Below are 24714 nucleotides of genomic sequence, written 5' to 3' on the forward strand. Positions count from 1 at the left end.
ACTTCCAAAACAATAGTTATCAACATCTCTCAAAATGGAAAGACAACACAAACCTTCCACTATCATTTTTTGTTTATAAAGTAAACATTGTGAGCTTCTACCTTAGATTTAGTATTAAAAAATAAATCATGATTTGTTTTAGGCTATATTTGAGTACTGAGATGATCTCAAATGATTTGAATTGATCTATAAATAGTAGTAAGATAAGATGTTTGAGTGAATTTTATAGATCCATTGAGATGTATTTGAATATATGAAATAAGTTGAAATATGATTTAAACTTTTTATTGAAAGTTAAAAAAGTAGTAAATCACATTAATGGTTTGAGACAGGTTAAAATGAGCTCAAAAGTCAAAATCCAAGCATACTCTCATCTTCTCTAAAAATACATTGGGAGGACATGTTGGTAGTTCCATGAAATAATATTAGAAGATGTTTGGTTTATCTTCTTTGCTAGCTAGTCATTCATCTTCCACAATGAAAGCTACAATTATTTCTAATTCATTGCAAGAAGGAGGGCTATCTAAAATGCTATTTAGTTCAAAAAATTATTAATAGAGAGAACAGAATTATGCATGATTTTCTAAAGAGAAATCAACAAATGAAGGAAAGATAAACTTTTGTCAAAGTGAATGAGAGTTAGAGAGAATGTATTCTATTTATATTGAGAGAAGCAAATAGTCTAAAAATTAAAGTTATTTTATTTACAAATCAGTATATAGAACGCATTATTTACATAATTTAAAATATAAGATTTAATTTATAAAATTTATCTTTAAAATTAAATTATATCATATAAATATTTTACTAAATATATTTTATACACAAACTTGATAATAAATTTTTTTTTTTAAAAATGATCTTATGCAAGTTGTTAAATTCATGAGGCAAGAAAAGCTGAAAATTGTGAGTAGGGAATTAATATAGCAAGAGCAAGCGAGCATCGGCTTATCGCACACCTTCGAAGGCGCGTCAAGACGTCTGGGCTTGTAATTGGTTGAAAAAGGCAGTTTGACTATGGTCTATAAAAATACACACACACACTTCCTTCATCGAACTCACCAAAGCCCCGATGAGCAAACCCCTTTATTCCCTTTCCCCTTCTTCCTTCGATCCATAGGGTCTTCCAATTCCCAGGGTTTATCCCAACTCTCCCACTATTTATTTTGAATCCCTAATATTCCCTCTCAATACTTGTCTCTTAAACCCTTCATCACTGTTCTAAACCCTAGCTAATTTGGGTCCCTGCTAATCTTTCTTCTTCTTTTTGTTTTTGTGGGTCTGAATTTTGGTCGATCGAAGCAGCGTTTCATTTCCAACTCTCGAAATTACTGGTAAGACTCCACAAGGATTAACTGTGTCTGTTTTCTTGTCATTTTCATTGTTCAGTATCTCAGCTTCGAATCGGTTGCTATCGCTCTAGGGTTTTCTTGTCATTTTCCTCGGCAACCAAAACCGGGGATCAGGTGCTTTGGTTTTGGATGATTTTTTTATATGGCTAAATGCTGGGTAATTTTATGGCTTGTGGGAATTTATGGGGTGAGTGAAGATGCAGGGTCGAGAAAACCCTAAATGATATGAGGTTTTGAATATGAGCCATGGAGGTGGAAATGGTACGAAAGATAATGAACAACTAGAGTACGATGCATCAAGTAGACCCGGAGCCAATGACTTTGGGCGAGCGGTGTCAAAGGTTGCAGTTGCACAGGTATGCGAGAGCGTGGGGTTTCAGGGCTTCAAAGACTCTGCTTTGGATGCTCTCGCTGACATTGCCATTCGATACCTTCGTGACCTAGGAAGGACGGCGAGTGTGTATGCTAACTCATCTGGTCGGACAGAGTGTAATGTGTTCGATATCATTAGAGGGTTGGAGGATTTGGAAGCTTCACAAGGCTTTCTGGGTGGGTCGGAGGTAAAAAATTGTCTTGCTGGTTCGGGAACTGTGAGGGGGATTGTTGAGTATGTGGGTGGGGCAGAGGAGATTCCATTTACTCAGCCAGTGCCTCAGTTTCCGGTGATTAAGCATCGGAAACTGATTCCAAGCTTTGTACAAATGGGTGAAACGCCACCTGGCAAGCACATACCGCCATGGTTGCCAGCTTTGCCTGATCCCCATACATATATCCATACACCTGTATGGAATGAGAGGGCAACAGATCCTCGCGCAGATAAGATTGAGCAAGCACGACAACGTAGAAAGGCGGAGGGGTCCTTGTTGAGTTTGCAGCAAAGGTTGTTGTCCAGTGGTTCTGCGGGACCTTCAACCTCACGTAGTGATGCAAAGGAATCGGATGGGGCTCAAAATAACCCATTCCTTGGACTGCCTCTACAACCAGGGGAGAAAGATGTTTCTCTGGTGGTCTCACCAAGTAAGACTTCGGATGAAATGGTGGGGAATATCCATGTCTCTGTACTAGAGGCATTTGCTCCTGCCATTGAAGCAGTCAAAGGTGGGTTTTCGGACGATGGGGATGATGGGAAAAATGTTCTTCCTGATGTGAGGTCTGCTGTTCAGTTAAAGTTTAGAACTGGCAAGAAGTTTCTAGGTGAATCATTGGATTTGAGCCTTCAGAACAAGGGTGTTGGGAGAGCGGCCTCTTGGGTTGCACGGGATGAGGAGAGGGATGACAAAAAGAGGAGAGCTGAATTTATTCTTAGACAGTCTACAGAATACCCGCTGGAACTCAATCAGTTGTAAACTAGTTAGTTTAGAAATCGGCATTAGCAGTGGGCTATGGATGCTCCAAAATTGAGGGCATACTCGTTCTGCTATTGATATTTTCAGAATCTTGTGCGAGTTCCTCATGGTCCACTCTTTAACATTTTTTAGAGGCATGTCAATGTATGTTTCCTTGTTAGCCTAACATCTGCTTTGATTCTTTGAAACTGTAAGTCTTTTTTTTTTTTTTTCCCTTATTCCGCCGTTTTATTTTTGTACTGACACACTGAGTTGTAATGTTTGAATTGGTAGGGATGGATTCTATTCTTCTGAGGTTGCGAACTCCGTTATCTTTTTCCATGCAATTATTTGGAACTCTACGAACTATTTCAGTGTCAATGCAAGTCATATTTAAGGGTATTTTTTCTGCCCTTGAAAATATTTTAGAGAAAAAATTAAGTTCCATTACCCTTTTTTATGCTTTTTTTTTTCTATTTTTTTTATTATATATATATGTATATATATATAAAGAAGAATGCGCTTATGAGGTTAATGTGCGAAATTAATTAAAATACAGAAAGCCTTCAGTATTGATCAATTGAAGTTGGACATGTTGACCGTGTTATATGGTTGTATGTATTTAGAGGTTCGTTGGATGGACTCGTTTTCAGGCTCCTTACTTTTAAAAGCAACGAATCAAAAAATTCGAGGAGAGTTTTGATTATAGATTTGTATCAAACAAGTGATCGACGTTCACACAAGCGATCGTTATATAGTTGTATGTATTTAGAGGTTGGTTGGATAGATTTGTTTCAGGTCCCTTATAGGGTACCCTCTTAACACATACAGTTTCTACAATTTCTGCAGCGTTTGCTTTGCAAAGCATAAATTTTAAAAAACCTTACTTTACGAAATTTTAATTCAGTAAAACTGCTGAAGATGTTTGGCCAAACCTGAAAATCTTTTTCTTGGGTTCAGTCCGGTTGATTAAAATGACCGTAGAACTAGAAAATTCAGTGAACACATACATTTTTCACTTTCTCTGAGTGCTTAAAATACCTTGCATGAAAATAAGGACGAGATACCATTTGAGCTGTCTATCTGTCCCTCTCTGTCATTCATTCAATTTCCACACGCAGGCTTAAACTTAATGTGATGCAACCACCAACAAAATCCAATGAGATTACAAAATATATTTCCATGTTTGAATGACTAGACCTAGGTTGTCAAAAGCGACAAGTAGTTCTGTAATAGATTGCAAAAGTAAATTGATACAGTGAAAATCTTAATAAACAACCAAAACAAGGGGGAAAACAAAATACTTGTATGGTAAAGGCCACTTTTGTTTATTTCCTCTCTCCTCAAGAAAGATCAAGGGAGACCCCTTGTACTTGATAGGAAGGATTCAAAGTTTCAGCTTCACATCCAATTCCATAGGAAATACTTTGCCTCGATGGTTGAAACTCATGAAGTCTAAATTGGCTGGTAAAGAAACAATCCTGCATCCAAATATACAATTCCTGACGTCAATAATCTAAATAAAATCCCACAACCAATACTGTTAAGGAAGGCAAAGCATCAATCATTAAAGATTCTGACTCTGAAAGTAACACAACTTGCCAAATTGCCAATGGCAACTAAGAAATTCTACTGAAACATCTTTTGCAAAAAATATGTAATTTTCAATATTATAAATGATAGCTAGAATTTTCGTGTAAAATCTTAGCCCTTCATGCAAATGCAGCATGCTTAGCTCTCATTATTCTCCTGTGCGAGTAATGTCTCACTTTAGAGAATATAAAATAAAAAGGGGAAAAGTAAAAAGGATGCACATCACAATTTTTGAGAAATAATTCAGATAAAAAGTGTAGTCAACCTAGATTTAGATGTAAACCTTCTAGGATATCTCTGTCCAAGTAGTAGACCCTATAATATGTTTCCTATGGGTGTAAATGAAACAATTCGTTCGATAGCTTGCTCGGTTAAACTCGAATCGAACTCGACTCGTGAGTAAAAAAAAAACTCGCCCGTGAAAGCAAATACCCGCTCGATTAGATACTCGACTAAACTCTACTCTACTCGACTGGACTAAGACTCGTTAAGGTCCACTTGTTATGCTTGACTCAGCTAAGGCTCGTTAGCTCGACTCGATTAAAGCTCATTCACACATCAATAAAATATGTGTATATATATTAGTTAATAATATAAGCATCACTCATTCTATAATTAAATATATAGTATGTAACCTAATTACTTATGCATTGTCACTTACATCTATATATTGAATTTACTTCATAGGTTTGTTTTATTTATTTTTTTATTGGCATCGGGTGTCCAACAATAGTGTCCCGACTAATCCCGGAAGTGCACAGGCCCTTGGCAACGAGTTTCCTGTAAGTGCCTCTTGGATAATTTAATGAGAAAATCCCCTAATCCGATGGCTCCTAGAGGTTGTAACAGTTGTCTTTAAATAATGATTTAAGTTTTTGTGCAAGGGGTTGACGTAACTAACCAAGGAAAGCCCAAACCAAATCTGGTAGGACTCTTGAAAAATACCAAAATATCGACAAAACCAAATAGAACCATCCAAACCGACCTGTTTTTTATCTGCCCCCTTTGGCTCAGTCCCTTGATTTCAGGGTCTCGATTCATTGAGAATGGACCTGTCATACTTGAGTACCTAACCTTTTAAAATTTGAGTTTATAATTTTGGTTTGAGTAATCTCAAAATATGCCTCGATTTCCCTAATTACAGCATCCGTTTGATAGTCTTAAGGTTCATAATTAGCTGATTTAGGAGCTGATTTGTTATAAAAGGCAAGTGGATGAAGCTTGTCTAATTAGGTGTAGTATAGAAACAGAAAACTTACCAAAACTGGGTAAGGCACTAACCTAGAAATTTCAGGCTTTTAGATTCATAATCAAGGTAGCCATATTTGCTACTCCTAAATCAAGGTAGTCATATTTACTACTAACCCTAGGAAGTTGCTTGAAACCAAGACAAAGGAAGCTTCCTAAAAACCCTGAAAGCCCTATTTTCGTCAGCAATTATGCAGCCCAATGGGTAATGCCGGGCAAACTGGTTGAACTGTTAGCCGGCTAGAGAGGGATCACTGGGACACCTCAGATTGCAGACGTGTGGGAAATGGTTCCTTTATGTATTTTTTGGTGTATATGGTGTGAAAGAAATGAGAGGCTTTTTGAAGATAATGAGCGTTCATCGAGTGAGTTTAGGAGTTTTTTCTGGAAGACTTTGTTTTTGTGGGCCATCTCTTTAGATTTGAATGGTCTCAGCTTCCATGATTTCCTTGTAATTGTTTCTAGTTCTTAAATAGGTGTGGTCACATGTATACTTATAATGTACCTGGGCTCTGCCTATCTTTATATCAATGAAATAACTTATCAAAAAAAAAAAAATTATGCAGCCCAAGAAAACCCTAACTTTTCAGTTTTTATATCAATTTTTGTTTATAAAGGACCTTTTTCTTTTTTTTTTTGATAAGTAAAAGAAGTTTTATTGATCCACGTAAAAAGGCAGAGCTCGAGTACATAAGAGATATACGAAGAAGAGCCTAATTACAAAACTACGTGCTACTGATAGTAGCATACAAATCGTTTAGGCTCGTTCCATTCCATACTATAGAAGAGGCCCACAACAACAAAGTGTGAAAGAAAAAGTCTCTAAAACTGTCCGGGGAGCGTTCCTTATCCTCGAAGCAGCAGCCATTTCTTTGGTTCCAAGTGCACCACATTAAGCATAGGGGTATCATCTTCCATGCTGCATCGATCTGGCAATTGCCCCTGATTCCTCGCCAACAAGATAATAGATCTATCACCCTTTTAGGCATAACCCAAGCAATACCAAGTCTCGAGAAGATTGCATCCCACAATACCTTAACTACTTCGCAGTGAAGAAGAAGGTGATCCGTTGATTCGCCATTACATTTGCACATGTAGCACCAATCTGTTATATAGAGTCTGCGCTTCCTTAGCTTGTCGATGGTTAGGATTTTATCATGGGAGGCCACCCACCCGAAGAAAGCTACTTTGAGAGGAACATTACTCCTCCATATGCTCTTCCAAGGAAAGTCAATGAAGGGATGGGTCGACAAGGCTTTGTGATAGGAGCGAACTGAAAATTTCTTGTTCCCTATGTAGGACCAAAGTAATCTGTCTTCCCTATCTACTCTTGGTTTTAGCGCATATAACATCCTGTAGAAATCAGTAATGTCTCCCATCTCCCAGTCCTATGCAACTCTAGTGAAACTTACAATACAAGTAATGGAATCAGAATTGTTGTACATATTATCCACCACGGAAGAGCCTTGATCTAACGTGATCCTATAAAGAGAGGGGAAAGAGTTTTTCAAGGCCACCTCCCCACACCAAATGTCGTGCCAAAATTTGATCTGCGTGCCCCTTCCCACCTCAAACCTGCAGTTGCCTAGCAAATCATCCCAGCTCTTCCGGATAAATTTCCAAACTCCCACGTCATGAGCTCCTCTAACTTCATTGGAACACCAACCTCCCCATACGCTCCCATATTTGGCCTCTAAAATGTTTCTCCAAAGAGCATTTTCCTCTAGGTGAAAGCGCCATAACCATTTACCGATGAGTGCCTTGTTGAAGTTTCTCAAGTTTCTTAAGCCCAAACCTCCATGAGACAACGGGGTGCATACTTTATCCCATTTGATCAAATGGAATTTCTTTGTGTCCTCTAGCCCTCCCCATAAGAAATCACGAAAAATCTTTTCCAGTCTATTCGACACCCCTGTAGGTACTGGAAATAAGGAAAGGAAATATGTTGGAAGATTGGATAGCGTACTCTTAATAAGGGTGATTCTCCCACCCTTGGACAAGTAAATTCTCTTCCACCCCGCTAGTTTGCCTTCAATTTTCTGAATGATCCCTTCCCACATTACCTTAGAATTATGAGGGGCTCCCAAAGGGAGTCCAAGGTACTTCATTGGCAAAGATGTGATCCTGCATTCCATGATGGCAACCACCTCCCCTAAGTTGTTGACCAAGCCAACGGGTACTACTTCCGACTTAGATAGGTTCACCTTAAGGCCAATTGCTGCTTCAAAGCAAAGGAGGAGTGCTCTGAGAGAACGAATCTGGTCCAAATCTGGGTCACAAAGAATCAACATATCATCGGCAAAAAGGAGATGGGAAACCGCCAAGGGTCCCTGATTAGACCCACCTACCGAGTAACCCGATATGAAACCATTTTCCACTGCCCTTTCCAACATTTTGCTTAACACTTCCATGACGAGAATAAATAGGTGGGGATAATGGATCCCCTTGTCTCAAACCCCGAGAGCTATTGAAAAATCCTTCAGGAGTGCCATTGACCAACACAGAGAATCTGACAGTTGTGATACAATGTTTGATCCACTGACACCATCTTACCCCAAAACCATACCTGCCGAGAATGTGCAACAAGAAGTCCCAGTTCACATGGTCGAATGCCTTTTCCATATCCAATTTACATAAGATACCTGGAATATCGAATCTGATTTTGCTCTCCAGACATTCGTTGGTAATGAGGACCGAGTCTAATATTTGTCTTCCTTTCACAAAGGCATTTTGTGACTTCGAGATGATCTTCCCCATAACCGTGCTTAACTGCTTTGTTAAAACTTTGGAGATTATCTTATACACCCCACTTACCAAACTTATGGGCCGGAAATCCTTCACTTCCACCGACCTTGCCCTCTTGGGGATAAGTGCAATGAAAAAAACATTAAGGCTCTTCTCAAATTTCATAAAGGAGTGAAATTCTTAGAAAACCTTCATTATGTCTTCTTTGACAATGTCCCAACAAGCGTGGAAGAAAGCCATTGGGAAACCGTCTGGTCATGGGGCTTTATCTTTGTTCATACCTTTTAACACACCAAACACTTCTTCTTCTTCGAAAGGCCTCTCCAACCAAGCCGCACTTGTGTGTTTGATGGTATCAAAAACTAGTCCGTCCACTTTGGGTCTCCAAGAGTACTGCTCTGTCAAAAGCTTATCATAGAAGTGGACAATATGGTCCTTAATAGCATCTCGGCCCGATATAACCCTGCCTTCATTATGAAGGACCTCTATGGCGTTGTTCCTTCTACGCGAGTTTGCAACCCGATGAAAAAACTTTGTGCTCCTGTCCCCTTCCTTCAACCAGAGAGCTCGTGATTTTTGCCTCCACGAGATTTCTTCCATGAGGGAGATTTTTTCCAGCTCAGTGACTACAATCATTCTTCTTGTCTTATCCTCGGTAGATAGAGCCCTTACCATTTCTCTCTCATCAAATTGTTGCAATTCTGCGAAAAGCTTGTCCCGCTGGTCATTGATGTTCCCAAAGGCTTCCAGGTTTCATTTTTTGAGATCATTCTTCGATGCTTTAATAAGCTTCCCTACTAGAATAAAACTAGGAGTGCCTGAAAACTGATAGGAGGCCCACCACGAGCTTACTCTTTCAACGAACCCATCCACCTTTAATCACATGTTCTCAAAATTAAAGTATCTTCGTCCCTCCCGAAGACCACCACAATCTAGCAATATGGGAAAGTGATCCGAGCAAAACTGAGGAAGCCGTTTTTGATACAGATTGGGGAAGTGAATCTCCCAGGAAGGAGAGACAACAAACCTGTCCAGCCTCGACCAGGTCCTACCATTTGACCAAGTGAAGTCTCCCCAGGCTAAAGGGAGATCCACCAAGTCTAAATCGAAAAGAAGGGCTAAGAAGTCAACCATAGCTGAGCCCATGGTAGAAGCCCCTGAGCGTTCGCTCGGAAAACGGATGATATTGAAATCGCCTCCAATACACCATGGAATATCCCACCAACTACATAAGCCAGCTATCTCGTCCCAAAGAAGTTTCCTGCTACTGTCGTCATTTGGCCCATAGACTCCTGCAAATCCCCAAACAAAGTCATCATCTACATTCGAAAAAGAACATGCTAACGAAAATTCCCCAACGCAGTCTTCCACTATGTTAACTGCTCTCTTGTCCCACATTACTAAAATGCCCCCTGAAGCACCCTTGGAGTCGAGGATGGTCCAACCTGCATAAGAGCAATTCCAGAGGCTTCTGATGATGTGTCTATCAATGGATTTTAATTTCGTCTCTTGCAAACATATGACATCTATTTTCCAATCCCGTAATAAGTTTTTCACTTTGAGGCGCTTGTTCGGGTCATTCAAACCACGAACATTCAATGAAAGAATTTTGGGTTTCATGGATCACCAAGGTTCACCCTATCCTTGTGTCGCCCCCTACTCACACTACCTTCCCGTGCATCATAATTGATGGAGCAAGCAAGTCTCTTCAGCTCCCTATCTTTCTTCATCGCTGATCTAGCCAGTAAAGGTTGGCTTGACTTTATTGCGATGAGAAGAGCTTGCAGTTGATCTTCATAACCCTCGCAGGATATCCCTATACAATGGCTCATTTCCTTAACCTTCTGAAAAATCCAATCTGGTTGCGAATCAGCCCAAGGGACAGTTGGTGGCAACGAACATAGAGGGCTGGGTGCATTACCGGGATCAAACAAATCGGTTACAGGTGTGTCCGCCCCAAACTCCTTGCATACTAACTGTAGATCTGACCCGTAGGAAGACCCATCATCTGATGAACCCCCATCCAAAGAAGAGTCAACAACCTCTTCCAACTCAGAACATAAGATCCTAGAGAGTGACTCAGAAAATCCCAAAAGAGGAGAACAACTTACGGGAGCATCACACGCAGCATCGGGAGGAAGACACAAGGACCTCACGGCGACGGCAGGGATAGGAAAAGCAGAAGCCGGTTGGTCTCCGGCAACCATCGGCCCTTTCTGTGGTAGCGGTGAGGTGGCGACGGCCTGAGGAGCGGCTGTGTCGGTTCCAGATGTCTTCTCCAAGCAAAACAGTTCAAGTGAAGTGTTAGGAGGCTGCCCACCCAACACCGAAGGTACGCCGATGTCCGTCGGCGGCGTCTGTGCCGGTGAGATGACCAGAGAAGGCGTCAAAGGACCTTTTTCTTATAGGTAATTGTTTAAAAAGGACCCTAAACCTCATTATTTCAACTTAGCGTAAACTCCCCCAAGGTGCTGCCCCTTTTAGGCCCTAAAACTCAAAATAAATAAATAAATAATAAAATCGTAGCTTTTCTCTTCCCTCAGCAGAAATCCTATCTATTGGCCTCCATTTGGAGAGTTATGTGAGTTTTCTTCTTCAATTTTAGACTGAAAGTTACCATCTATCATCCAGCAACGAAATAGGCGTGATAACCCTGAGTTTTCTGCTTATTTTACACTCCTACAACACCTTTTCCAAGTCCTAACAAACCCCTAGAGGTTGCACAAACTGCAACTCTTCAGGCAACCTCTAGGTTGAATCCAAGGAAAGTTTCATCAAGTATTATCTCTAATTTCGAAATTCCTTACTTGGTGAACATGACATATTGCTTATTTTTTCTATACGTTGAAACATACAATTATAGGGCTAGAAGAGTACAAGAACTCAGCTTCTCGGCAAAGGAAAGATGTGAACAGATTAGTCATCCTTTTTTCCTTTAAAGGTACAAGATATTTTATTAATACTAATGGAGAAATCAGCAAAACCCAAGTATATAGCATGTATAAAAGTGAAAACGCCTAGTTAAGATCAAGAAATGGACAAGGAAATCATGGAAATTGAACCCATTAAAATCTATAGTTATTACCCGAAGGAACAATGCATTGAAAAAGAAGCTTTAAAATTCTTCTAGTGTTCGTTCCATGTGCTTTAACTTTCTAAGAAAAAATGGTGATCAACACGTAAAACAAACTAACAAACAGATTGTAAAAAATAACTAAATGGCTTTCAATCCCTACATTAAAATAATACAGTAGACTAACCAACCAAGATTCCAATGAAACGAAGAACAAATAATATCAATCCCACTTTAAACAAAATTCATAGCCAATAAAGAAATGAAACAAAATTGTGGGAAACTGAAATTTTTAACAAAGGAAAATTCTTTAATTTTTTCCTTTTCTCATTCCATTTTATTAATTATATGCTGCCTTTTCTCGAACCAAACTTATATATATAGTTTTGTATGCTAAAAGAGCCTTTCAATTTTGTTTTCTTGAAATTCTATTTAGCTTTTTTTATTTTTTATAAGTAATAAACTTTATTGAAATGAATGAAACTAGGCGGAGCCCATATATACAGGAAGTATATAAGATGAGACACCTAATTACATTCTAGAAAGCTGAAAAGAAAACAAAAACTCATGAACACTCTCTCCCTTTAATACAATAGCAGAAAACCACTGAAAAAGAGAAGACACAAAGAAATTCCAGATATCCCCCGCTGCTCTTTCCCTATTGTTAAAACATCTGTCATTCCTTTCTGTCCATACACACCACAATAAGCACATGGTAACATCCTCCAAGCTGCATCCAATTGAGAGCTATTACGATTTCTGTTCCAGCAGACTAAAACCTCCACCACCCTCTTAGGCATAACCCAACTCAGCCCTACTCTACCAAGCATACCAATCCATAACTCCCTAGCCACCTCACAATGAAGAAAAAAATGATCAATCGATTCACCATCCTTTTTACACATGAAACACCATTCTATGATAATCATACCACGCTTTCTCAGATTATCAATCATCAAAATCTTCCCTAGTGCAGCAGTCCAAGTAAAAAAGGCAACTTTAGACGGCACACAAACCTTCCAAATGCTCTTCCATGGGAAAAAAAAAACATGTTGAGGAGCAGACAACACCTTATAAAATGATTTAACAGAAAATTTATTGCTTCCCGAGTGTTTCCACAGCAACCAATCTCTCATCTTTACAGAATACAAAAAAAAACTCAAAAAACCTGCAATCTCATCAAGTTCCCAATCCTGTGCATTTCTAGTTAAATAACATTCCAATGTACAGCCCCATCGACACAACCCAACACCTCTGAAACAGCAACCTGCTGATTACCACCCAAACTGAAAACTATAGGAAAAACAGCATTAAGAGGTCTCTCACAACACCACTCATCAAACCAGAACCGGATTCTATCACCAACTCCAACTTCAAACTTGATATGTTTTTCAAAAATGTTCCGCCCCTTTCTAATATATTTCCAAAGGCAAACACCATAAGACCCCCTACCCTCCTTAGAACACCATCTCCCCCACTCACACCCATATTTCCAGTCAATCATCTCTCTCCATAAAGCATCTCCTTCCTTATGATACCTCCACAACCACTTCCCCAATAAGGCCTTGTTAAAAAGATTCAAGTCTCTCACCCCCAAGCCACCATTCACTAACAGACAAATCACCCTATTCCAATTCACAACATGAAATTTATTCTCCTCCCCTAAACCAGCCCATAAAAAAGCTCTAAATAATTTTTCAATCAGATTAGCCACTCTCACAGGTAATGGAAATAATGAAAGATAATATGTGGGAAGATTGGAAAGGGTGCTTTTGATAAGAGTTAACCTCCCCCCTTTTGATAAGTAAAGCCACTTCCAACTTGACAATCTTTTCTCAACTTTCTCAATTACCCCATCCCAAATCCTCCTAACTTTAAAGGACGCCCCCAAGGAAAGCCTAAGATATCTCAGCGGATGAGAAGCAACTTTACAACCCAACAAATCCGCAAGAGAGTTGACATTCCTCACCTCACCCACCAGAAGCAATTCCGACTTTCCCAAGTTCACCTTGAGGCCCGAAACAGCTTCAAAACACAACAGACCAGCTCTTAAAGCTTGAATATAACACGTATCAGCATAACAAAAAATAGGAGTATCATCCGCAAAAAGTAAGTGAGAAATAGAAATAACACCATTACTATTGTTTCCCACCAAAAAACCACCAAGAAAACACCCCCCCCCCAACAGCAGCCTCCACCATTCTACAGAAAACCTCCATTACAATAACAAAAAGAAAAGGGGATAACAGATCCCCTTGTCTCAAACCCCGCGAAGACTTAAAAAAACCACAAGAGATACCATTCACTAAAACAGAAAACCAGGCAGTTGTAACACAATGTTTAATCCATCCACACCACCTATCCCCAAAACCACATCTTCTAAGCATATAGAAAAGAAAATCCCAACATACATGATCGTATGCCTTTTCCATGTCCAACTTACAAAGAACCCCCTATATACTATCCTTCAAGCAACTGTCCAAAAACTTATTTGCAATCAAAACAGCATCCAAAATTTGCCCACCCTGAACGAAAGCATTTGATGCTTTGAAATGATTTTATCCATCACCATACTCATACGGTTAGCTAACACCTTCAAAATAATTTTATAAATCCCTCCTACTAGACTAATAGGACGAAAATCTTTCAACTCATAAGCACCAACAATCTTCGGAATGAGAGCAATAAAAGTAGCATTTAAGGATTTTCAAACTAAAAACCAGCATAAAAATCCCTAAAAATCTGCATCAGTTCATCCTTCACTATATCCCAACACTCTTGAGAAAAACCCATAGAAAATCCATCCGGACCCAGAGTTTTATCTTTACACATACCTCTTACCACCTGGTGCACCTCCTCTTCATCAAATGGCCTTTCCAACCAGTTTACAGCATCAGAGTCAAGTTGATCAAAGCTCAAACCATCAAGCTTGGGTCACCACTCAGCAGTTTCAGCAAGAAGCTCTTCATAAAACTTCACAATATGATCTTGAACCTCTTCAGGTGATTGTAACACATTAGAGACCGAATGGAGGACTTCAATGGCATTATTACGCCTATCTGAATTAGCCATCTTATGAAAAAATTTAGTACACTAATCCCCCTCCTTCAGCCAAAACACCCTAGATTTTTGCCTCCAAGAAATTTCTTCCAACAATAAAACCTTCTCAATTTCAACCACAACCTCATTTTTCCTTAAGAAGGAATCCTCATTAATAGCCCCTTCCTCCAACGCATGCAACTCATCCCAAAGAAGATTTTTCTGCACTTCCGTATGTCTAAAGACTTCATCATTCCACTTCTTCAAATCAGATTTAAGAGCTTTTAATTTTCCAGCCACAATAAAACTAGAAGAACCAGAAAAAGAATAAGAGGACCACCAACTCCTAACCTTCTCCACATATCCATCAACTTGAAGCCACATATTCTCAAACTTGAAATAGTGCTTACCCCATGAATATCCCCACAATCAAGCAAAATAGGGAAATGGTCAGAACAAACACGATCCAACCTCTTTTGACATAGGTTTGGGTAATGAGACTCCCATGAAGAAGAAACTAAGAATCTATCCAATCTTGACCACTCTACTATTAGACCAAGTATAAATCCCCCCCCCCCCCCCCCAACCCACAATTCCCCAACTAAAGGGAGATCCATAAGATTCAACTCAAAAATCAGCTCCGAAAAATCCTCCATAGAAACTGTTCACGATGTAGCCCCCTCTCTCTCTTACTAGGAATCTGAACAATATTAAAGTCACCACACCAACACCGAGGTAAATCCAATAAAGAATACAAACCCACCAATTCCTCCCACAAAAAACATCTATCACGGTCTAAATTAGGCCCATAAACCGCGCAAGCCCACCTCCACCCATCAATATTTTTGAAAGAAACCACCACTAAGTAATCCCCAATGCACTCCTCAACCAACTCCACCATTCTCTTATCCCACATCAACAACACACCTCCAGATGCACCTAAAGAAGCTAAATAACATCATCCCACAAAAGAACAGCCCCACAAACTACGAATAATATGTCTATCTATAAAACACAGCTTCGTCTCTTGAAGACAAACAACAATGTCAACTTTCCAACTTCGAAAAAGAGATCTAATACAAAGACGTTTGTTAACATTGTTGATCCCCCTTACATTCCAAGAAAGAATTTTAGGCTTCATTAGAAGACAAAGACCCCCTCCCTTTCAACCTACCCCTCCTGACACTTCCCTCCTTAGAATCACAATTAATGGAAGAATCATAATTAATGGAACTTTTTAACCGCTTTAGCTCCCTATGCCTTTTCATTGCTGACTTCAAAGCAGTGGATCTACCAACTTCAATAGCAATAAGCAGAGCCTTAAACTGCTTTTCATACCCTACACATGATATTTCCAAAAACTCTTGTAGTTCTTCAACTTTTTTAAATACCCAATCCAAAGATAAACAGGAATTTTGATTCAGATGAATAGAACATAAAGGAACAGGACTGCCAATGTCATCTTTATCACCCTCAGCCTCTCTAACCACTATCTGTAAGAACCCATCCCACTGCACAGACTCAGAAAAACAAGCCAACTATTGGATTTCCTTCGAAACCACTACAGAATCATCAAAATCTCCCACAAGACCCCCTACCGTTTCCAGATTTTGAATTCCTACATGACCCCCAACCATTTCCAGAGGCTTTGAGTTTCCAGATTTTGAATTCCTACATGACCCCCAACCATTTCCAGAGGCTTCTCAAAGCACAAAGAACCAATAATCTTCAGAGGGACAACAAGATTCAAAGGGATTAACAAATCTACTTGATTGAGAGAACCCCCATCATTATTTTCAACCAACTACCCTTCTTCCATATCTTCCGTATGTAAAAACATATCATTTTCTTCCTCCCGAACCTCTAAAACACCCTCCTCCACCACCAGCGACAGAACTTTGATCGAAGAATCACCAGGAGGATCGCCTGAGACCAACAACAAAGTCAGTGCTACAACCACATTCATTGGAATAATAGGCGGAGGCATCAAACTTGAAGAAGCCAAACCCGATACACATAAAATACCGAAATCTAACTTAGCCTTCCAAGCCCTTATCGGGCTTTTGGCCAAACCCGGCCCATCCACCACAATCTTCCCCTTATCTCTCCCAGTCCTCTCAATATCCAGCCCATTCTCCAACCCATTAAGGCCCAACCGCAAATCCTTAGCAAAATTACACTCAGAAGCCAATGGGCCTAGGCCCACCTTAACCCAACTCAGTAACAAGTCCACATTTGACTTCATTTCCAACAAAGCCTCATACATAGCCTTCAATGGAAAATTCTTCCCATCTCCTAATGAACTAACTACAGAATTCGAACCATCACCTATGAGAAGATGAACAAACTTCTGCACTTGCTTTCCCAACAACGAAATCTTCTCACCAGTCTTACCTCTAACCACCTTATTCCCCTCCATACATGGCGGCAACTTCTTCACTACCTCAGCAAAAGTGCCCCTACAACTCTCTACAACAACTAGATTAGAAGCAACCTTCACGGGTACCCTTTTTTTTTCACGCTGAACAGAGGAAAAAGGGACAAGTTCTCTCAACAAATCTCCAAACCTTCCCCACCCCTCTCCCTTCACACCTTCTAGAACAACAATGAAACCCCTTCTTTTATCATGACCAAACTCCGATACTAACAAAAACCTGCAATGTCCATTTACGCCTCTTTGAACAACCAAAACTTGATTCCCAATCCTACAAGTTTCAAAAAACTCACTAACCCAAGAGTCCTTAAACCATCTCCAACAGCACAAGCTAACCAGACCACAACATCAGCATCAATGGATATGAACTTAGTGACCCTCTGACTACACTCAATAATCCTCCACCAACGAGCATTATCTTTTCTCAACTCAAAAAATTTCTGATCAATAAGTAACTTCAGATACGACCCCATCGCACTAAACAAACCACAGACACCCCAGAGAACTAACAGAACTAAGGATCAGATAAAAAAGAAGGAAAAAGCAAAATCAATAAAAAAAGAAGACAATGAAATAGGATCAAGGATCATCTCTGGCGAGAAGCACCAGAGATGGAAGATGGAAGGTCATTTGGGGGGGGGGGGGGGGGAGAGAGAGAGAGAGAGAGAGAGCATACAAGCACATCACAACTCCATATACCCAGGTACAAGAATAAGTTTCTATTTAGCTTATATAATAGATGATAAATTTTAAATCGTTTAGGATACAATACTTATTCAAATATTAAGAATTATGAAAGATCTTGATAAAAAGGGCCCTTTCAAGTTTAAATTAGATAGATAGAAGCCAAGCCCATGCACATTGCAACATTGCTATGTGGTGGCATACACTACCATGGGGTGAATGCATAAAATACCATAGAACTATTTCTTCTTCCCAAATTTTTTCAATTTTTTTTTTTTTTTAAATTTCAAATGCATAAAAACTTCGTGGCACCACTCTATGTCCCAAGATCTATTATCATTACATAGTGGCATTATCATTTCATTTATGGCAAATTGACTTGGGCATTTGCTTTTCTACAATGGAAGTTATATCTCAGTAAAACAAAACAGAACCTAATGCTTGAACAAAATCCTAAAATGTGTGGTAAAACCAAGTATTGATGCAAAGAACAACTTAATTGCTCACTGGTTGAAGGGGATGCCTTTAAAACTGCCACTTCTATGTCTAAGAGAACAAAAAACAGATGGCAACTGACTGCTCCATATTTGGAGCACAGAAACTTGCTTTTGGTGGGAAGAAACAGAGCTCCAAATAAGAGTGAGAATGCTGCACGAGTTTATGTGTGGGGTTTTAAAAACACTAAATGGTTTTTCAGAGTTCAAAAAGTTAATAGACTTGGTTCTAAATTGGCTAATGCCTATAGTTTATGTTGCTTTTTGTTGAGTCCGCTTTGATATAGTTTTAGCATTGGTTATCTCCTAATAATCTACACATGGTTAAATGATTAAATCTACACATGGAGCTCTCTCTCTCATGAATTTTCATCTTCATCCTCTATTTCTGGCGCTTCTCGCAGGGAATAATTCATAATCTTTTTCTCCCTATTCTTTCTACCTGTTGTCTTTCTTCTGTTAGTTATGATGGTGGGTTATGATGGTGGGTTATGATGGAGTGTAGTTTTTGGATAGAAGCTAAGCAGTTTGTGATTAGAAGTAAAGGGGGGAATCGTTTTTGTATTCTTGAGAAGTGTAGAAAGTTCACAAAGGCCTTATACCTCAGTGGAGATGTGGTGGTTTGGATGGTTAATGCGGTTGAGGGATGCTTCAAGTTCTCAGGTAATAGGGCTCCTTATCAGACTAGAAGGGAGGGAAACAAAGTTTTCCTTGTCCAGCTTTGTCAAAATAAGTATGGTAGGGTATGTAAAAATGGTTGAGTTGGGCACTGGTAAGGGGAAGGGAATCATTGTTATTCCTGAAGGAAGGAATGGAAATAGAGGGAATTGTTTTCTGAGAAAGGCAAGAGAGCTTGTTGGTTCATGTTCCTCTGTTTTCGTCTCTAAAAACAGAGGTGTCGATTTGTAGTATCCTGCATGGGAAAGACTCCTTCATTAAAGTTTTGCAATGTCAATTTGTAGGAACAAGTAGGATGGTTTGAAGGATGTGAACAGTCAAAACCTTTCAGATGATGAAGTTGACAGTTGGCATCCCACAATGTTGAAGAAATTTGGAGAAGTTGAAGGTCATTATCAATGTTTTGAATTTTGTACCGTACCGGCCGGTACAGCCGGTATTTCTCGTACCGGAATAGTGACCGGTATAGGAAATGCATCTATTTCGTACCGGGTCAAATACCAACTGGTTTTCGGTGTACCTGTCATACCGGTATCAGCCGAAATCAGTGAATTTTTGTAATTAATGTAAAAATTTTAATTTTTTCATAATTTTCATTCAAATTCTCACACTTGAATACTATTTTCTTAACTTAGAAGTATTATTAAGTTTTATAAATATGTGCTTTAACATTTTAAGACTTGCATTGATATTATTTTAAAATATAATTTATACATATATAATTAATTTATTATATATATTATCCCAAAACGGTACCGATACCGAAATATTTCGTTTAAGTGCCTTAACCAAATCGATATTCAAAACATTGGTCATTATGGCACATTTGGGCAAAGCTTATTGGTTGGAAGGATAAACTGAATTCAACGTTAAAGACTTTAGATTAGGGACTGGGCTTTATAATGAGCCTGGGTCATATTTCTAATAGTAGAATTGAGGCTTCAGTTGAGGAGAAGGGTGGTTTGCCTGGGCCTATGGCTACTGTCGTAAATGGAGTTGGGCTTACCAGTAGCACATCCCAAAAGCCTATTTCATGGAAGATACATCTTAGTGGGCTGAAAGGAGCTTTGTCTCAGCCCAAGCTGATGACAGGTTTGTCTTCTCACAATGGGTCAACGACAGCAGGCGAATCTTCTGGGCAAATTCCGGTGACGAGATCTGCTACAGTTAACTCGGAGAATGAAAATGCGAATAATAGGATGGATCAGCCCAAGCAAATGGATACTTCGAACCAGCCTCTAGCTTCACAGAAGAGGTCAACGAGTGAGAACAATCCTCCCAGTAGCAACCCGTCGGCGTGTTTGCCACAGAATGGTGCAACAGAGTTTAGTGGTGCTTCTGTGGACTCTACTGGGTCAAGATCTAATTTTGATGTTCGGAATAAGATTCCAAGGAATGTTCATAAGGTTGAAGATGAAGATGGTGAAGGGCTAAAAGGGACAAGATGCCTATTTCTGAGGTTCCTTGTACTCAGATTAATTTTCCTGAATTATAGGTGGTGACTAGTGGAGATGAAAGTTCTGAATCTTGTGAATCTGGAGAGTTGTTTGAATCAGATGAAGATCTTGATCCTGTTCCTTTGTGCTCTATTAAACCAAGGATTGAATGGCCAAGCAATTATTCTGACTGGGTGTTGAGGAAGGTGCAAGAAATGTTCGTATTTCCTATGACGAATTTGAGGAACAGTTTAGAGCCCTTCTTATTGCCATTGAGCCTGGTCAATCCACTTTGGCCAGATCAACTTCTAAGAAGGAGAGGGAGTTGAAAAGATTGGAGTGCAATATTAATTACAAATCCAGGAAAGGGAGTGCTTGCAGAGACAAAGGCAAGGAGAGGGCTGCCAATGGTTTCCCATGAAGCCCAAAATCATTTCATGGAATGTTCGGGGACTAAACGACTTGTTAATGGAAGACTAATGTTATTTGTTTTCAAGAAACTAAACTGAAGATAGTTAATCAATCAGTTGTTAATAGTCTATGGAATTGTCACTACGTGGGCTCGGTAGAATTAGTTTCTAAAGGAGCTTCAAGCAGTATTATTATAATGTGGGATAAAAAGGCTGTGGAAATATTAGATTATTATGTGGGTGAATTTTTGGTGGCATGCCATTTTAAAAATGTGGATGATGGAGTAGAATGGGCTTTTGCTGGTGTTTATGGGCCAAATTCGGATTCTAGTAGAAGTATTTTATGGGATGAAATGGCTGGAATTTGTAGCTGGTGGGATCTTCCATGGTGTATAGGAGCGGATTTTAACACTACTCGTTTTCCTTGTGAGCGAGTAGGTGATTCTCTTATTACTAGAGCTATGTCTGAGTTTTCTAATCTCATTTCAGAATTGTAGCTGGTTGATTTTTGTATGGTGGGAGGGGATTTTACGGGGTCAAATAGGAGAGCATGGTCACGGTTGGATAGATTTTTCGTTTCAGCTACTTGGGAAGCTTTATTTCCAGAGTTGAGTCAGAAAAGAATGCAGAGAATTGTTTCTGATCACTTCCCTATCATGATGGATCATGGGAGTGTTTTTTAGGGGAAAGAGTTATTTTAAATTTGAAAACATGTGGTTAGAGGATGGGGGTTTCGTTGAAAGGGTAAGGAGTTGATGGGTTTCATATCATTTTTCTGGTACACCAAACTTCGTTTTGGCGGTAAACTTAAGGCATTCAAACAGGATCTAAAAAGATAGAATGTGGAGGTTCTTGGCAATGTTACTAACAAGAAAAAACTGCTTATGGATCAGCTACATTCATTGGAGGAAAAGGAGATGAAGGGAGAAGTTTCAGATGAGGAAAAGGAGATGATGAAAGGGGTGAGGGCAGAAATTGAAAAATTTACTTTTATGGAGGAAATTTCATGGCGGCAAAAATCATGAATTCTTTGGTTGAAGGAAGGGAACAGATGTACGAAATTCTTTCATAAAATGGCTAATTCTCACTGTAGATTCAATGCTATTGAGGTTCTTCAAGTAGGAGACAATTTTTTAACTGATAATGGGGAGATTGGAGATCATTTTGTGAATTATTATGAGAAGCTTTTCTGGGAAGAACTTTCATGGAGACCCAAGTTAGATGGGCTGGCTTTTGAGTCCATTGATCAATTTAGTTCAGATTGATTAGAGGTAAATTTTGAGGAAGAGGAAGTGCTTGATGTGGTGAGAGGCATGTCTAAGGATAAGGCACCGGGTCCGGATGGTTTTTCCATGGTGTTTTTTCAAGTTTGTAGGGATATAGTGAAGAAAGACATTATGAAAGTATTTGAAGAATTCTATTCTTTCTTGAAATTTGAAAAGAGTATCAATACTACTTTCATTGCCCTCATTCCAAAGAAGGCGGGTGCTGTAGATATGAGATTTTCACCCTATCATCTTGGTGAATGGGGTGTATAAGATTATTTCTAAGGTGCTTGCTAACCGCATAAGTGTGGTTATGGACAAGATTATATCGAAGACTCAAAATGCTTTTGTGAGAGGAAGACAAATCCTCGACTCAGTTTTAATTGCAAATGATTGTTTGGAAAGCTGAATGAGAATGGGTGAATCTGGAATTCTAGTTAAATTGGACAGGGGCTGCAGTGGCCGATTGTTATCAGTTCTCTAATAACATGTTTCATTGGATTGTAGAATTCAACAGAGATGTACAGGACTGGGAAGTGGATGAAGTATCTGATTTTTTTTCAAAGATTATATAATATGAAGATTGATCAGATTAGGGAGGATGGGCTGCTATGGGTGCAAAATAATAGTTCCAGATTTTCTGTGAAATCTAATTACAAGGTGTTATCTAGTCAGGGAGCTAATGACTACCCCTGGAAATGTATTTGGAGGGCCAAGGCGACTAGCAAAGTTGCTTTCTTTTGTTGGCCGGTGTCTCTTGGGAAAATTCTAACCACGGGTAATTTGAGGAAGAGAGGTATGCTGCTGGTTGATTGGTGTTATATGTGTAAGAAAAATGGTGAATCTGTTGACCATCTCTTTCTTCATTGCGAAGTGGTGCGAAGATGTGAAATGAGATTTTTGCAAGGGTAGGCATTGCTTGGGTGATGCCTATGCAAGTGGTGGACTTCTTGGCTTGCTGACAAGGTATTGAGGGAAGTAGAGTCAGTGCAGCAGTTTGGAGGATGATCCCCTTGTGTTTATTTTGGTGCCTATGGTTGGAGAGGAATGGAAGGTGTTTTGAAGATTGTGAACACTCTATCCCCAACTTAGGGAGTTTTTCAATAGCACTTTAAGTTTTCGGGTGAAGAATCTTGTAAGGGATGGGAACTTTTGTAATGGTCTGTTTTAGTCATGTTCTGTTTTAGTAGTGTTCTATTATAGCTAGTATTTAGGTGTATTCTCATGTATACATCCTGTGTACTTGAGCTATGCATATTTACCTGGAATAAAAATTCTCTTATTAACTATCAAAAAAAAAATCTCCTATAATATAAGACACTATGAACTCCTCCCTTTCAAGCAATGAGATACCATTCATCAAGCGGAACTGGCCAACCTCCCATAGATGTGGAGTGTTACAGTTAATGACAGTAATGTTTCCAATTGGACCATATTTTGGATGCTAGTGTACTTCGTTGTAATAAGATCAAATTAAAATTAACCAATGAGCTCGAACTTATATGGAAATTCAAAGGAAACAATCACTTCTGGATTGCAATCATGTTTGCTTGGATATAGATATTAAAAAGGTTCCACGTTCAACAACCAATAGAAGAAAGACGTCCACAGACATAAATTGAGGTGAAGGTTTTAGCCTCATGTGGTGGCTATATGGTGTTGCTTTACTTTCTATCTCCTCCTAACCAAATAAAAAGTACTCTCTCCAAGTACAAATCCCCTATCTCCAAGTACAAATCTACCAAACAGAAAAAATAACGAAAGAAAGAAAGACAGCAATACCTATTTTCTTCGGAATCCGGAAGTATGGATAGAAACTTCCCTGGCACGGTTAGCCCCGCCCACATACAGAACACTAGCCCAAGAAGCAGCTCAGCAACCACCTGCACTCCAAAGAAACCTCCCAGGTTCGTAAAAACACGAAAACTCCGCCAAAAAAAAAAAAGGGGTTAAATAATTTCTTTCTAGTTGCTCTGGGACAATTAGGAGATTCATTATGGGTAGACACGAAGTAATAAAATTAGGGTTTATCAAGACCAGCATACTTAAATGATAAAAGAAAAGTCAACAATACTCACGTTCATCGGAGGTCCTGAAAACTCTTCCTCCGTAATCTTCAACAAACCCCTATCTGCAAACACAATCCAATCTATCAGAACAATAGGAAAACATGAAATCCAACACCCAGAAAACTAACCTTTACTTTCATAGAATTTAAATGCATAAAAATTACTATTATGCAGGTAGGTATGCTTTTGCGTATATATATATATATATATATATATATATACACACATGAATATATCTTGAGGTGTTTACATTGGATGGTCGAATAAGCAGCATGACCGAGAATCAGGACTCCAAAAACGCCAACGACGAACCCCAGACCCATTTCAACTGAGACGCTTTCTGTGATTTTCTCCGATCTCCGCGGGGAACAGCTCCGGGGTCGATTCTGGCGAAGACGACGGGTGCGCGTATGATTGTGTATGTGTAAATTCCCGTGAAAGAACAAATCGAAGAACGATGTCGTTCTTTTCGTGCACGTGTCTCGGAGACAAAGACCGTTTTGACCATTTTCTGACTGTTCTTTATGTTTTTTAAACTCACCGTTTCGCACATCTAACGCTCGTTTACTTTTCTTTAAACTTTTTACATTTTACCTGTCCTACTTAAAATTTAATTTATCTTGACTTATTTATCTATTTATTATTATTATTATTATTATTATTATTATTATTAATGTTTAATACCTGTTTTCACGTTTTCAATAAACAAAAAAAAAGGACCTGTTTCATTGTCAATTGATTCGAATTTCTGAAAGCATCTCTATCTATTCCTCATCTACATCTCTATAATTTAACTCAAAATCACATTTTTTCAAATTTATCTCTAAATTTTATTTATCTTCTAAAACCTCAACATCTCATTCTTCATC

At 39.1% G+C, this 24714-nt stretch overlaps 2 protein-coding genes across 2 annotated transcripts; one reads left to right on the top strand and one right to left on the bottom strand.

Moving 5' to 3' along the window:
* The first annotated feature begins 998 nt into the window (after positions 1 to 998).
* On the top strand, positions 999 to 2886 carry LOC122275852 (transcription initiation factor TFIID subunit 8). The gene is made up of 2 exons (XM_043085139.1): positions 999 to 1334; positions 1424 to 2886. Exon 2 carries the CDS (start codon positions 1592 to 1594, stop codon positions 2696 to 2698), a length of 1107 nt encoding a protein of 368 aa, XP_042941073.1. The 5' UTR covers positions 999 to 1334; positions 1424 to 1591; the 3' UTR covers positions 2699 to 2886.
* An 860-nt stretch (positions 2887 to 3746) lies between these two features.
* On the bottom strand, positions 3747 to 24283 carry LOC122275853 (membrane magnesium transporter). The gene is made up of 4 exons (XM_043085140.1): positions 24096 to 24283; positions 23855 to 23907; positions 23559 to 23659; positions 3747 to 4158 (listed from the first exon to the last, which is right to left on the bottom strand). Exons 1-4 carry the CDS (start codon positions 24166 to 24168, stop codon positions 4065 to 4067), a joined length of 321 nt encoding a protein of 106 aa, XP_042941074.1. The 5' UTR covers positions 24169 to 24283; the 3' UTR covers positions 3747 to 4064.
* Between the last annotated feature and the right edge of the window lie 431 nt (positions 24284 to 24714).

This window comes from Carya illinoinensis, chromosome 9 (assembly GCF_018687715.1).
Source record: "Carya illinoinensis cultivar Pawnee chromosome 9, C.illinoinensisPawnee_v1, whole genome shotgun sequence".
Classification (NCBI taxonomy): domain Eukaryota; kingdom Viridiplantae; phylum Streptophyta; class Magnoliopsida; order Fagales; family Juglandaceae; genus Carya; species Carya illinoinensis.